This window comes from Pogona vitticeps, chromosome 2 (assembly GCF_051106095.1).
Source record: "Pogona vitticeps strain Pit_001003342236 chromosome 2, PviZW2.1, whole genome shotgun sequence".
In the NCBI taxonomy this organism is placed as follows: domain Eukaryota; kingdom Metazoa; phylum Chordata; class Lepidosauria; order Squamata; family Agamidae; genus Pogona; species Pogona vitticeps.
Genome location: NC_135784.1, coordinates 273,148,087 through 273,162,636, shown reverse-complemented (window position 1 = coordinate 273,162,636; position 14,550 = coordinate 273,148,087). Strand labels below are relative to the sequence as shown.

The 14,550-nt window shown below is 39.7% G+C and overlaps 1 protein-coding gene across 4 annotated transcripts in view; it reads left to right on the top strand.

The window, feature by feature from the left end:
• Nucleotides 1–7,688, top strand: part of VCAN (versican) — a 181,027-nt gene extending 173,339 nt beyond the window's left edge. For all 4 annotated transcript variants that reach the window (XM_078386387.1, XM_020790238.3, XM_078386385.1 and 1 more), the window contains 3 exons: nucleotides 3,615–3,759; nucleotides 4,776–4,958; nucleotides 6,489–7,688. In XM_078386387.1, the coding sequence (XP_078242513.1) occupies nucleotides 3,615–3,759; nucleotides 4,776–4,958; nucleotides 6,489–6,619 (459 nt within the window). In that variant the 3' untranslated portion in view covers nucleotides 6,620–7,688. The remainder of the gene's footprint in view (nucleotides 1–3,614; nucleotides 3,760–4,775; nucleotides 4,959–6,488) is intronic.
• Nucleotides 7,689–14,550: the final 6,862 nt, after the last annotated feature.

Genomic DNA, 14,550 nt, shown 5'->3' with positions numbered 1-14,550 from the left:
TGAGAGTATAGTAGAGGCAGGCTTGGATCTGCTGGACCCCGAAGACTGAAATCACTGTCTGTGCCAGCCAGAGGCTGGAAATATGTACCGTACATTTGATACCTGTGGAAACTAACAGAAGGGAAAATAGAAGATGGGGGAAACTATCTGGTGATGAACTCCCCTTCAAGATAAGCCTGTCTCCCTGCACACATAGATACATCACTTGTTCTAGCCAATACCAGGTAGCAGGTTATTGAAGAAGTAGATGATCTTCCAGTTTACAAACAGATTAATCTGCATCTGTCAATGTTCAGAAACAGAATACCAGATGTTTGAGATACTCAGCTTCTTTGAGACACATGACTGCACTGTCACTTTGATGCAGCAGCATAGCATAGTATGGCTTCTTGCTGCCAACTAACAAATTCCTGCTTTGTGCTTTGGGTGCATGACTATACATTGGGTAAGTGTGCACCCAAAAATCCAAGTAGAGTTTTGTTAATTATAGCAAGAAATTGCTCCATGTTATGATTTCTACTTTCTGCAGGCTTAACTAAGCAATAGAATTTTGGCCATACAGTTGTAGCCATAGTATTTTTGCAATCAAAATGTTTTATTTCTTGGTACTGGCAATAATTTAAATACCATCCAGTTTAGAATGTTGCAGGTAATTAAAATATTGTAATCGATAAGCTGACATACCATAGGAAAGATTTTAAAGTGCTATATTAAGCTTTTCTGAGGTTGCAGTATGTTTGTGTGGTTCATTAGCTTTACTGGCAAAATGTGCTCAGGAAGGCACTATATTTGGATTACTTTATAAAGAATTAAAGCAAAACAGTTTGGACCTTTTATAAGCATGGAAGTGGACCAGTTCCAAGACTGAATCAGTGAAATTAAATAAAAGTGCTTGGGAACAGTGTTATTTTGACCATTTAAGGAACGGATAGTTTGTAAACGCCTGCTATTTATAGAGATTCTTGCTCTTCTAGAAATGTATTTTTATCTATTCACTATTAAATTCTGCTTAGGTTGGAAATGTGTAGAATTGCAAGGAACAGGTGAACAGATTAAAAAAAAAACAACAACCATGTTCTCCTCTTCTTCTCTTCCTCTCTGGTCATTTCACTTCAAAGAAGAGTTGAGATACAAAAACTTAGACTATAGTACAGTACTTGCTCTAACTAGTGACTTATTTCTTTAAGGTAGGGTCTGTTGCTATTTAGCAAAGATATGGTGTTGGACTGCACGTGGCATTGAACTGAAGCTTCCATCAGTCTAGCCCAGCGATGGCGAACCTATGGCACGCGTGCCACAGCTGGCACACAGAACCCTCTCTGTGGGCATGCAAGTCATAAGTCACCAGACTGAGAAATACTTACCCGTCCTCTGATCCCGGATTTTGGCACTCCCCTCTGCTGGTGCAGTGGTCCAGTGGAGGGTCTCAGTGGTGACCATTACTGGTCTAGCCCAATGGGGGATTTGAGGACCGATAAGTATTTCTTCGTTAATACCTCCCACAGGAAGAAAAAAAAGCATTTAACCCTTGCAGGGTGCAAGCAGTTGTTTTTTTCTAAACTAAAACCTCAGTATTTGGGTTTTAATTGCAGTGTTGGCACTTTGAAATAAATAAGTTGATTTTGTGTTGCAGTTTGGGCTCTTGGGCTCAAAAAGGTTCACCATCACTGGTCTAGCCAATGGCAAGGGATTCCCCTCCATTCCAGTAACACTTGGAAAACCACAAGTTGCCCACCTCGATAGAGCAAGAAATACAAAAGAGATGTTTTTGAAAAAGCAAGCATTTTGCTTCCCGAACTAACAATGAGAAAGCTGTAGCATTGTACACTGCATACCAAATAGTGTCTCCAATAACCGCCGGCTACAGTCTCAGCTTTCTTTGGTGTAAATGAGGGCTGTGTAAGCATACACACTCCAAGTCCATTCAGGCCCTCTTTGGTTTGTGTTCCAGTTTGCTTCAGATTCAGCTGGACACAATACAATGTTAGCAGGACGACGAATCTGAATCATAATTCAGAAATCCAAATCTTTTAGCTTCTATTGACTTGGACTGGGAAACCAAAATGAGAAGGAACAACAAGTAAAAGGGAAAGGAGAAAATTGAATATATACACATCAGTGGCCCCATGCTATCTGTTGCTTCAAAGCACAATGATTGGAGAATGCTGGGGATTTTTGCCCTGAACTGGAAGCTAGAGTTGACAGCTGGAATCTCTGTCGCAGCTCCCAGATTGCGGAATGCTCTCCCATGGAAGATTAAGTTGCCCCCCTTCCTTTTATCCTTCTGCCAACAGTTCAAGACCCACCCTTTTAGACAGGTTTTTAACTTCTTACTTGAATTAACATTTTGAATTGAGTCCCTGGATTATGCGTTTTAGCTTTTCAGCTTGTTAGTTTGTTTTTAAAGTTAAATCCTTTAATTATTTGATATATTTTGATTATTGGGATAGTTCAATTTTTTAAATGTGTCATTTATTGTGTTTTAATGTTACCTGTTTTCACCTGTAATTCCTCTTATGGGGAGGAAGGTCATTTATAAATAAGACGAAACAAGCAAACAAATGGTAAACATTTTCTCCTCAGCTTGGCATTCACTTTTTTTGTGTGGTGTTCATGGAAACAGACTGGGCAAAATCCTGTTGCCATAAATTCATGATGGTGTAACCCGGATTGGGTGCCAGGAATATTTAATTTATACTAATGGAAAGCTTCCTGTTCTCCCACTCCCCATTTCCCTCCCTCCTTCATTTTGCCCTGGGGAAACCTTTGGGAGTCTCTGGTGGGGAGCCTTTAATATTGGAAAATCACCATTGAATTCCCAATTGTGCTCCTGATCCTGTTAGAGGTTACATGGCACTAATATTTTACTATTAAACACACATCACTCTGCATCCTGAAGCTCCCAAAGGCTTCCCCAGGTCAAAAGGGAGCCCTGTGGAGCCTTAGAACCTGAAAGGAATGGCATCTGAAGGTTTCAATTCATTTTTAAGTGCCTGATCTAGAATAAAACAGGTGTGAATTTATGCAACAGGATTTTGCCCACAATCTCACTGTCTTTTTGCTTGTCATGGCATTTTTGTTAAGATTGCTGGTTAAGATTTGGACTAGGCCAATTCACATCTGAACAACTTGATCTGGACCTGATTCAGTTTTGTCTAAATTGGCCATGAATGGTCTGTCAGTTGTCCATCGTTAAGAAAGAATATAACATATATTGACAAAAGACAACATACCTCACAAGTGGACACCAGAGACTGAACAGTACAATCTTCAAATGCCTCCTCGCAATCCAAACAACAACTTCAGATGAAGGATTATCCTCTGGACCACAGGAGATAAGAAAATAATAAAATTCTCATTTTTCGTCCTCTTGCAGTTCTAACAACCAGAAACCAGTCCATTAGCAATGTGCATGTTTTAAAAACTTGCACCGAGAAGGCACATACAACACTCCTAATTTGCCCCAAATCGTCTCTCTTAAAAAATTTTTTTAAGTGTCCCTATATCTGAGCAAGATTTTGTTTTCATTGGCAAAGTCCAAATGTGCCCAGCCTTTCTCAAATCTTGTCATTAGTGTTTGTGTTTTGAATGAATGTGTCTTTAATCTTCTGCAGCAATATGAAAACTGGAGGCCAAACCAACCAGACAGTTTCTTTTCTTCAGGAGAAGATTGTGTTGTCATAATTTGGCATGAAAATGGCCAGTGGAATGATGTACCGTGCAATTATCACCTTACCTATACCTGCAAGAAAGGAACAGGTAAACTTTTATATGGGGAGCATCATTTGCCTCTTGAAATACACATCGGCTTTAGAAAGGAGTATCTTAACAAGCTGATGGGTGAAATTCTTAGTGGCTGAACAGAAATGCAAGCAGAGCTATGTGGGTACTGCAAAAAGCAGTCCTTTCTATATTATAGAACTCTGCTAATTCTTTTGTTGAAAAAGTTTAGGGGGAAAATACTGGAAGTATGCAAGTTTGTGTTTTTGGACTACAGCTCACTTATGGCATCGAGTTCCCCTCGGTACCAGCATTTCCACCTTTTTTCAAATCCTTATTGCTAATCTCAGGCATTTCAAGGGTTTGCCAAAGCCCAGTTGTGTTTGCCATAAGGAAACACAACAAAACAGGGTTGTGGGAGTTTATACAATATGTTACTTGCCAAACAGGGTTTTTATTTTTTTTTAAAAGGTTATGGTTAGATCAGTGCTGTTACTGTATATGATAATTGGTGGAATTCAAACATTTTGATAAATAATCTATATAATGCCAAACTTTTTATTATAGAATTATTTTTATTAGACAGGGCAGCCCTAATCATTATTTTACAGAGTTCACGTAGAGTGGATCCACTATACCCATTGTCCTTGGGAGTTACACTTGTGCTAGAAATTGGGTAAAACAGCACTATTTGATGGGTGTATACTTTCATGTGTGGTTTAATCTAAACAGAATACTTGCATGGGTAATTTAATGAACAGAGTACAATTTTTAAAATCTTGCAGTTTTCCAGGAAAAAATATATGCAAAGACGTTCCTACCAGCTTCTGTTAGAAATGGTAACCCAAACAGCAATTTCAGTATGGAATTTTTAAAATACATTTTCTTCTTTTTATGGCTAATTTCAGTGGAAATAGAATGAAATGAAATTTTGAATGAAAATTTTAGTTCTGATACAAATTTTCTCTGTTTATAACCAATATGAAATATATTTTTAAGGGGAAAAAAGGACATGGAAAAATAACATGACAAAAATCCTATATTTCTGCTTTCAGTTGCCTGTGGCCAGCCCCCAGTTGTAGAAAATGCGAAGACTTTTGGAAAGATGAAACCTCGTTATGAAATTAACTCACTGATCAGATATCACTGCAAAGATGGTTTCATCCAGCGCCATGTTCCAATCATCCGATGCCAAGGGAATGGACGATGGGATTTACCTAAAATTACTTGCATGACTCGTGAGTTGCCTTTCAAAAAGGATTTGTGACTAGCTGGGTGCAGTGATATCCAGTGTGGTGTAGTGGATAGAATGATGGACTAGGACTCAGGAGGCCTGGGTTCAAATACCCACTCAGGCATAGAAACTTACTGGGATTGTGAGAAAGCCACTCCTTAAATATCTCACTTACCGTGAAAGCCATATTAGGATTGCTGTAAATTGGTTCTGACTTGATGGCACATAACAACAACAAAATGAGACACTGACTAGCCTGTTAAAAGACTCTACATGGTGAAGGAGAGATATAAACCTCCCTCCTCTGCCCTGTAATTTCATACGTTAAAATTATTTGCATGCTAGAGCTTGGACAGATTTTTTTTAAAAATAACAATACGGTAATTAGTTGACCTGAAATATCTAAAACCCCCGAAAGTACTGGGATATTTTTAATAGATGCAATGTTTAAAATGTAACTCTATAATCTCTTTTTCAGAAGTAAAACAAATTACATTGTGGTTAGTTATTGAAAATAAGTATCTCAGTCTTACAAATCAGAGGCTTGTGGTACAAAACACAGTTCTGTTTTATTATCATCCTAACACTCACCCATCAAGTAAAGTATGATGTAACACCACCAGGCGCTGCACCAGGCTAACAAGTGCTGGAACCAGGTTATATTTTTCCTGCACATTTTTTTAAAATCAGCAATCCCATAACTACACAAGGATGTCAGATATCTGAATTACAACACAAAGAGTCATGTTTTCCCTTGCAATGTTACAATTGTAATGCAATGCAATCAAATACAGTACTTTGTAATAATAATAATAATAATAATAATAATAATAATAATAATAATAATAATAATAATAATAATAATAATAATAATAATAATAATAATACAGTGGTGCCTCGCATAGCGAGGTTAATCCGTTCCGGATTAACCTTCGCTATGCTGAAGCATCGCTGAACGGGGCAGCGATTTCCATTGGAATGCATTAAACATCGTTTAATGCGTTCCAAATAGGCCAAATACTCACCGTTCAGCGAAGCTTCAGGATGGCCGGCAGCCATTTTCGCGCCCTCGCCTCGCTTAACGAGGGCGCGAAAACGCTGCGCGCGGCCATTTTAGGCCATTTCCCGGCTTCCGGCGGCCATTTTGGCCGCCGAACAGCTGATCGGCGGGGGTCGTTTTGCGAAGATCGGTAAGCGAAACGCTTACCAGTCTTCGCAAAGGGAATTTTTCCCTGTGGGAAAAACGGATCGCTATGCGATTTAATCGTTATACGGTGCGCTCGTTAAGCGAGGCACCACTGTAATAGTAATAGTAATAGTAATAGTAATAATAATAGTAATATACAACAAGTTACTGTAACCAGTTACTTCCAAGCTCAGGGTAGGGCTCTCGTCCAGCATCTGAAGACTAGTTGGGACAGGAAATGTCTGAACCTGAACTGGTAGATGTAACAAATTGCATCCGTTCATCCTACATATCGTTTTGCTGCACATTTACAAAGGTTTTCCTCTTTTCTTTCTCTTTTATTTTCAGCATCCTCATTCCAAAGGACTTATTCTAAGAAATATTATTATAAACATTCTTCACCAGGAAAGGGAAACTCATTAAATTCATCAAAACATTTTCATCGTTGGATCAGGACATGGCAGGATTCAAGGCGCTGAATGCACTCTGATGAAAGTGGGATATCTGCCATGCCAGCCAAAGTCCTAACTTACTGTGCCTTTTAAAACATCAATTATTAGGAGTATTGCCAAGCATTTTTGGGGAAACCTAAGGACCTCAGTGCTCACAACTTATGAGTGCTACATATGAGAATTTTTACATGTGGAAATTTTGAAAAGGGAACCAATTCCAGCCTGTTCAGTCTGTTTATTTCTGTGTCATTGGTGAGGGACCAGATGATTCCATTTTCAAGATTTTTTTATAATAATTAAACTGCTCCATTTTAGCACCAATGATAATGTAAATAAGATGATTTAATGCTGTTTAAGAGTGAATGTGTCTGTGTGCCTGTGTGTGAGAGAGTATGTGTGTATGTTTAACCCTGTATATACCATGAGGTGTCATGCTAAGTTCAGCTTATTTATGGCTATTTGGCCTCAGAGGTCTTTAATCATATATTTTGTTTGTCTTGAGGTACTTCACCAGGCTGGAAATAGTGTTAAGTTGCTGTCTGCTCTCTTTTTTGTAAACGTGGGAGAAAACTGCTATTACAACATGAAGACAAACAAGAAAAGTAGCATCCTGCCTAAAGAACACTGCTATTTCCCTACTGAGGTCCACCAAGAACATGCGACGTGAACCTTTTACCTAAGGAGCATAGCAAGTGGGAACAAGCCCAAACAAGGGACTGCCATGTGGAACTGCTTTGGCACTGATAAAAAAAAGACTTGCCTGGAGGACTATTTGTTGTTGATGTTCTTTTTAATGACAAGGAGGGCCTGTAGAAATAATAACCATAATAAAAGTGCTAATACAATAAATTTCAACCAGGGCCACTTTTTAAACAGGTAATTTTTACAACACTAACTGTGGGTCTATGTTACAGCTCTCTGCATTTTAAGATGGAGGTAGATAGACCTACTTTTTTGTAAAAAAATAAAATAAAACGTAAATAATTTTGTATATATAAATATATATAACCATTTTTAATCCTTTTATAAAATAATGAATGTTTGTGTATGGATGCTGCAGCTGTGAAGCGTACATAAATAAATGAAGTAAGCCATACTGATATAATTTATTGGATGTTCTTTTTATCTTGAAGTAGCATGATAGCTCATGGATAGTTATCAAACATTCCTGTTGCATCTGGAAGAAGCAGAGTTGGCTTAAAATGTTTTAACTTTAAAAAAAGTTTTAATAAGTGGGACCATTTGTCTGTGGTAACATGAATGAGAGCTGAATGACTTGTGTACAATCAGTGTTGTTACCTGTGAATAATATTTGTGCACCCATAGAAATATTGTAGGCTCCCCCCCCCCCCATAGTAGACACAGTTGAGTGTGAGGGGAAAGTATTTTTTTCTCCAACAATCAACTCTGCTGCAGCCTGGTGGAGTAACAGTAGCTGCAGGAGTTTTCAGAGACATATCTGTGTGAGTTTGCTTCAGCACATATAACAAAAAAAAAGGAGCAAAATTTAAAGTATTGTGGCACTTCACACCGGTTTGAGCTTCTGTGGATTATAATCCTCATCTATATACACATTTAGTACAATATTAAACCACAGCTTCTTTTTTTACAGTGTACCTGGTTATGGGGGGTGAAACTCATCATCTAAATATTTTATTCAGTATATCTGAGAAAGTGGATTGTAATCCGTGAAAGCTTGCACAGATACAAATCTGTTCGTCTTGATGGTGCTACAATATGCTTGTTTTTGTTCGAGCTGCAGGAAGTAATACCTTAAAGGCAATAGGAGAAGATATATATCTTAGGATCTATCCCATATTTGTAGTGGGGACCAAGAATGTGCCTGCATTTGCCACTTATTCAGCATGCGTGCCCCCCTCCAAAGTTGCAGGATACTCATGTACAAGTGTAATGTCATAATCCGTCTTGGTGCGATAAAAGCTAAACTGGAGTGGTAGGCTCGGGTGGGCTTGGGGCAGATGGCACACTCTTGTCTCCCTCTCCCAGGCACATAGAATGGATTTGGGAACAAAGTTAGAAGAATGCAATCCCAAATCGTATCCCTGTTACAATAATCAGCTTTTTTTTTTAGCATAATGGGGGAGGAGAGTTTTTTAATTTTGAAACAGTATTATGGAGAAAAACATTCTAGTTGTGTCAGTGCTTGTGAAGTTTGTGAGGAAGGTAGAAGGTTACAAAAAGGGCTAGCTCATAGATAAACTCTTCATTATCTAATCCTCATTTTTTTAAAAAAAATACAACAGGGTCCGTCGTCCCGTCCAGTCCCCCCCCCCCCCCCCGCCTAGTAGAGCTATAGCTATAGATGTGAAGAGGTTAAGTACAGTACTTTGACATGTGGAGAAACTGACCCTGGATTTGTGTGACAAAGTGATTTTGTGTGACAAGTATTTCTTTTGAATGCAACCTCAAGTGATGTACATTTTACAGAGTCAGGGCTAATTTTGATTCTGGCAGAGTTCCTCTACGAAGTATATAGTTTCTCACTGCCTGAAGCCACATTCAATTGAATCAACTCTCTCTGAGAACTTGTGGTGTCCTGAGAGTCAACCAATCTTGCAACCTGCAGCTTTGAGATGGATGTATACACGTGGTTTTCCTCAGTGCAATTATTTTCTGCAAACAAAAGAGGAACGTCCAAGCACTGACTCAAATAAAGTTGCTGCATGGATGAATTTGTTTCCAGGGTGTGGGGTGAACAGACTGTATTGTTTTTTGGGCCCAAAAGGATTCTTCATTTTGGATGTCCTACTGTGTGATGAAGAGGAACAAAATTCAGCTGGGGAAAACCGGAATTAATTGTTTGTGTTAAAAAGAAAATAGTATCCCACAATACTGTGGTTAATTGATGAATTTGCTCAGCAATGGTGTAAACTAAAACTGCCCTAGAATCTGCCTTGCCATTTGGCTGCACTGCCAGTAATAACATCCTTGAAAAAACAGATCTAAAGGTCCCTAGAGACAAATTGGGACCAGTTTTGTGAAATGCGAAATGACCCTGAGAAAAATCAGGCTGTGCCTGTTAATTTTGGCTTGTCATGGTCTCTCATACGAAGCTATCTCTATTTTGATCTGTGCATTTCCCTCCTTTCCTATATATATATAGCTTCTCTTTGTTCACTATTTATGTTCTATTTGTATAGTGCGTCATGTAAATGTTCCTTGTTCTTAAAAAAAAGTTTAGAAACACTGTTAACTTTTTTATATATTGGCTTCTGGCTCACCAAAGAAATCTTGTTTTGTTTGACGGTGTTGTGTCCTGTTTATTGCATGTCTTCATATTTAAGTGAAATGTCAAGTTCTACTGATAAGCTGGATAACTGAGAATGACAAATACTGGGAGATGCAAATATGTTCTTCCTTTCTCTTCTCTTTTTTACTTTTCTAATAATAACTTTCTAGTTGATTAACCAGGGTCAATTTTTAATAGGAAATTAGACTTTTAATAGGAAATTAATTTGATTGTAGTCCATTGGATATGGATGATTAAGGAAATCTGTTTTATAATATACCATATCTATCTATATATATATATATACATACAACCTTGTGTAATCTAAGTTTATTCTCAATAAACAGTATATACACATTGTTTTGTACAAAAACCCAGTAGAGTAGGCTTTATCTCTTTTTTGCCATTTATACTAAATTACATCTTTCAAGCTTTTTCATATGAGCAAAATATCCACTCTTGGGGTTTTTGTTTTGTTTTTTTGTCCTTCATTGGCCGGGAGTCAGAACAAGGTAAGTGAGAGAAAGGGAATCAAAAAAATGCTGGATATTATTGCAGCCAAACAAGGGCTCAGAGGATTCTCAGAGGATTTAGAGATATTCCCTGCAAAGTTACCTATTTCTATTGTATCTTTTAAAAAAAAAATAAAACATTTTGGTCTCATCATAAAGGAGGATATGCATTTTCTGAGTCACGCCTGTCTTACCTCAGAATTGCTGTCTTTGCTGAGTTTAGAAGGTTTACCAAGATCATGAATGAATAATGTTCCTAGCGTGTTTTACCCCCTTGCGCCATAATGCCATCTTCCCTGTTCTCGAACACAGGAATCTGGTGCAGCAGCAATGGAAAGCACCAATAACAATTGGACCACTAATACTCTTGTGCTCCTGCTTCCTACTCCCCTTGCCTCCTCGCCTGGCACGATCAGCTTCAAGAACATAATAGGAGGAGCAAGCAGCTCTATCTCCTGCATGCTGTGAATGAACATACAAATAGCTGTTTTTTGATGTACACTGTTCATGAACATTATCTCCCCCATTTTCTCTCACAGTCTATCAAACCCACCTAGGCCAGAAGAAAGATTTCTTGCCTAGAGGTAGAAGCCCTAATTCCCTGCTAGCTTGTTCTTTGCTAGGAGACTGACAAAAGGTTCCCGCACTGGACCAAACGCATGTCATGTTTGATTAGTACCCTACAAAGTTCTTGCCTTGCCTTTCTTCCCTAAGGCTTGAATGATGAAAATTACAGGTTTAAATTAAAAAGCAAAGCAAAGCTTGTTTTTCTGCTAGAGGTGTGCAGATTTGTTTCGGACTTCCAGAATTTCACAAGCAGCAAAATTCTCTGCACCTCTATTCTCTATTACAGTGGTCCCCAAGCTTTTTCGAACTGTGAACCAGTTGAGGGGGTGGGGTCTGTGTGCAGGAAGAGGGGCACACCCTCGTGGGTGGGCATGTGTGGATGGATGTGGCACACTTGCAGGTGGGTGTGGCACGCTTGTGTGCATGCACAGTGTGGCACACTCACAGGTGAGTGGGGCACGCTCACACGCACATGCAGGTGGGCCATGCGTGCATGTGGGTGTACAGGGGCAATGCTCATTGGGGGTCGGAGATCTATCTCTGTGGCCCAGTCCTGCGAAGGCCATGGACCTGGAATTGGGTACCCCTATTCCACTATTTCCCTCTTATTCCAGTGCAAACAGCATTCGAGTTCATTAATAAAAGTAATGTAAAAGACATTACCTGAAAGGGCAAGTGGGACAGCCAAAATCTGCTAAAATTGAATTTAAAGTTCTTGATACACAGATGAATTCTTCAGGGTTTACTCTTTTCTTGATCAGCTCACAGCTGGAGAGCACACTGTATCCTTTTCTGAATATATGATGTTTGAAGTAGGTGTCTTGGGTTAGAGCTTGGCTCTAGCCTAAAGAAATACTCAGCACTGCATGTCCGGGTCGTGTTCAGGTTCATTAAGAGCAGAGGATGTGTAATATCAGGCCCTGTACTTGAGCAGCTACATGAGAATTCCAGACTAGCTAGGCTAGTTCTAAATAGTAGGAAGCTGAACTGCTGGATAGCTCAGCGGCTTAGGCATCTGGCTGTGGAGCCATTGGTTGGGAGTTCAGTTCCCCACTGTGCTTCCTTGATAAGAGCTGGACTTGATGATCCAGAGGGTCCCTTCCAGCTCTGCAGTTCTAAGATTATATTATTATTCCCTGCTGGATAGTTCAGTGGTCTAGGTCTCTGGCTGCAGACCCAGAGGTTGATAATTCAATTCCCTACTGTGTGTCTTAGAGGCTGGACTTGATCCATAGCGTCCCTTCCAGCTCTGCAGTATTAAGATTATTATATAATTATTATTATATAGGACTTTTTCTCATAGAAATGCTCTATTTGTACCAGCTCTTGTTCAATTTGATTGCAACATATGGGCCCAGATGAATGGCCCTACCATAAGACAAGAATCAACAACCATCTCGGGTGGCATCTGCTGGAGAGGGAAGGGTCAGCAAAGGCAGCCACCCAGCCATTCCTTCTGAGGCTCCCCACCCCCACCCCACTGCAAACATACTTTTCTGTTGGATGACAGCTTCTTCTGCACCACTTAAATTGCTGCACTCAGGTGCCTTGTCAATTTGAATATACCTCCCCCAAAAATATAGTTGTGTGTGTGGAATTTGGGGGAACAGAGGTTCTTCCTCTTTGTCTTGCTGTTGGGCTGACCCTCCTGCTCATTTGTGTGAAGCATCAACACTCCAAGAATAACAGAGCCATGTGGCATCTATAAGGGTAACAAGACTTATTTGGCACAGATTTTCATTGACACAGATCAAATGTATGGAGTACAGAACTGAAACCACAGGTGTACACGCACAGAAAAAGTGAAGGGAGTGGATTTTTCCAAGTCATTATTGTGGGGGTCTGTGTGCTAGCTCCTGATGGCCTTCATCTTGTATTGTGTTGCGCACTTGAGTGCTCCCTCTGTCCTTCCAACATGGAGTTAGATCCTTTTTTGGCTTTTGATTTTGCAGTGGGAGCCCCCGCCCACTTCTTTTAACTATTCTTGCTCCTGCGTTCCTGGCATGTGCACCTGCCTGTCAGCTAGATTCAGAAGAGAAGGCATCAAGTGGTAGGAGGGAAGAGAAATCTTACCATATTCTAGTAAAAAACCCAAAACACCTTTTATGGTGCGGCCACAGACCCATTCATACAAAGATAAAATAGATAAAATCAATACATAATATGAAATGAAATCTTGCTATAGCGTTTGGCGAGTTCTTATAGCTGAAAATAAAAACTTGGTCACTAACTGTGTAATTTTTCTCTCCAGACAACAGAAACTTCAAATAGCTTGTGGGGAGGTAGACCAGTACATTTAGTCATGAGTGAACCAAGATATCAAATACATTTGATCCTATATAGGCTACATTCTAAAATGATGTGCGCTAAGGTCTCAATAATTTCTTTCCCACAGGGACAAATCCTTTCACCATATGGGGGGTTATTAAAACACCCTTGCTGAGGGAAAGCAATTAAACCTAGCCCTTGAAAAGGCAAAGTGATATCTTGGTGCTGTAATTTGGTATAAATAGTTAGCTGGCTTGGGGAAGTTAAAATTTAGGCCAAAACACAGTGGTGAACAAGTCCTGTCTGCACAAGCTAGAGCAGGGGTTGGGGAACTTTTTTACCTTTTACCCCCCAAAAAACTTTATATACGCCAACATTACCCCCTTGATTTGAAAATAAGGAAATCATACATTATTTGAATCCAAAATCTTATTGAATCTACACAGGCTGTGTACCGAACTAGCAGGACATATCATCAGTATCAATGGCTGCCAGGCTATGTACTGAACTAGCGGGATGCACCAAATTTAATAAAGTTGTGCACTATTTTTGCTGGAACACATTACACACGAGCCATGGGGTAGTATAGGGAGTAGTAAGGTGTCCAACGTGTCTAGCAAGTTGCCTTAAATTTTTGCTAGCTCACAGAGGATTTAATCATCATCAATGGCTGCCAGAGTGGTGCTAGCAATGATGTGCCAAGGCAGAGTTGGGGGGGTATTTCCTACCACTTTAATCATTCTGTGTGTGGTGTACAAAAAGGCACAAACCAGGCTAAAGGTCATGTCACCCACCCTGGTGCCACAGCAAAACATCAAAGGACCAGTGCGCTATTTTTTTTTTTATCATCATCATCAATGGAAAACTCAGCAGTGGCCAGAGGATTGGAACAGAATATATATCCCAATCTCAAAGAAGGGCAGCACCAAAGAATGCTCCAATTACCATACAATTGCACTCATTTCACACGCTAGCAAGGTTATGCTCAAAATGTTACAAGGTAGGCTTCAGCAATATGTGGACCAAGGACTTCCTGAAGTACAAGCTGGATTTCAAAGGGGCAGAGGAACTAGGAACCAAATTGCTAACATGGCCACTGGTCCCATCACCTCCTGGGAAATAGAAGGGGAAGATGTGGAGGCAGTGACAGATTTTACTTTCTTGGGCTCCATGATCACTCCAGATGGTGGCAGCAGCCACGAAATTAAAAGACGCCTGCTTCATGGGAGGAAATTAAAAGACGCCTGCTTCTTGAGAGGAAAGTGATGACAAACCTTGACAGCATCCTAAAAAGCAGAGACATCACCTTGCCAACAAAAGTCCACATAGTCAAAGCTATGATTTTCCCTGTAGTGATGTAT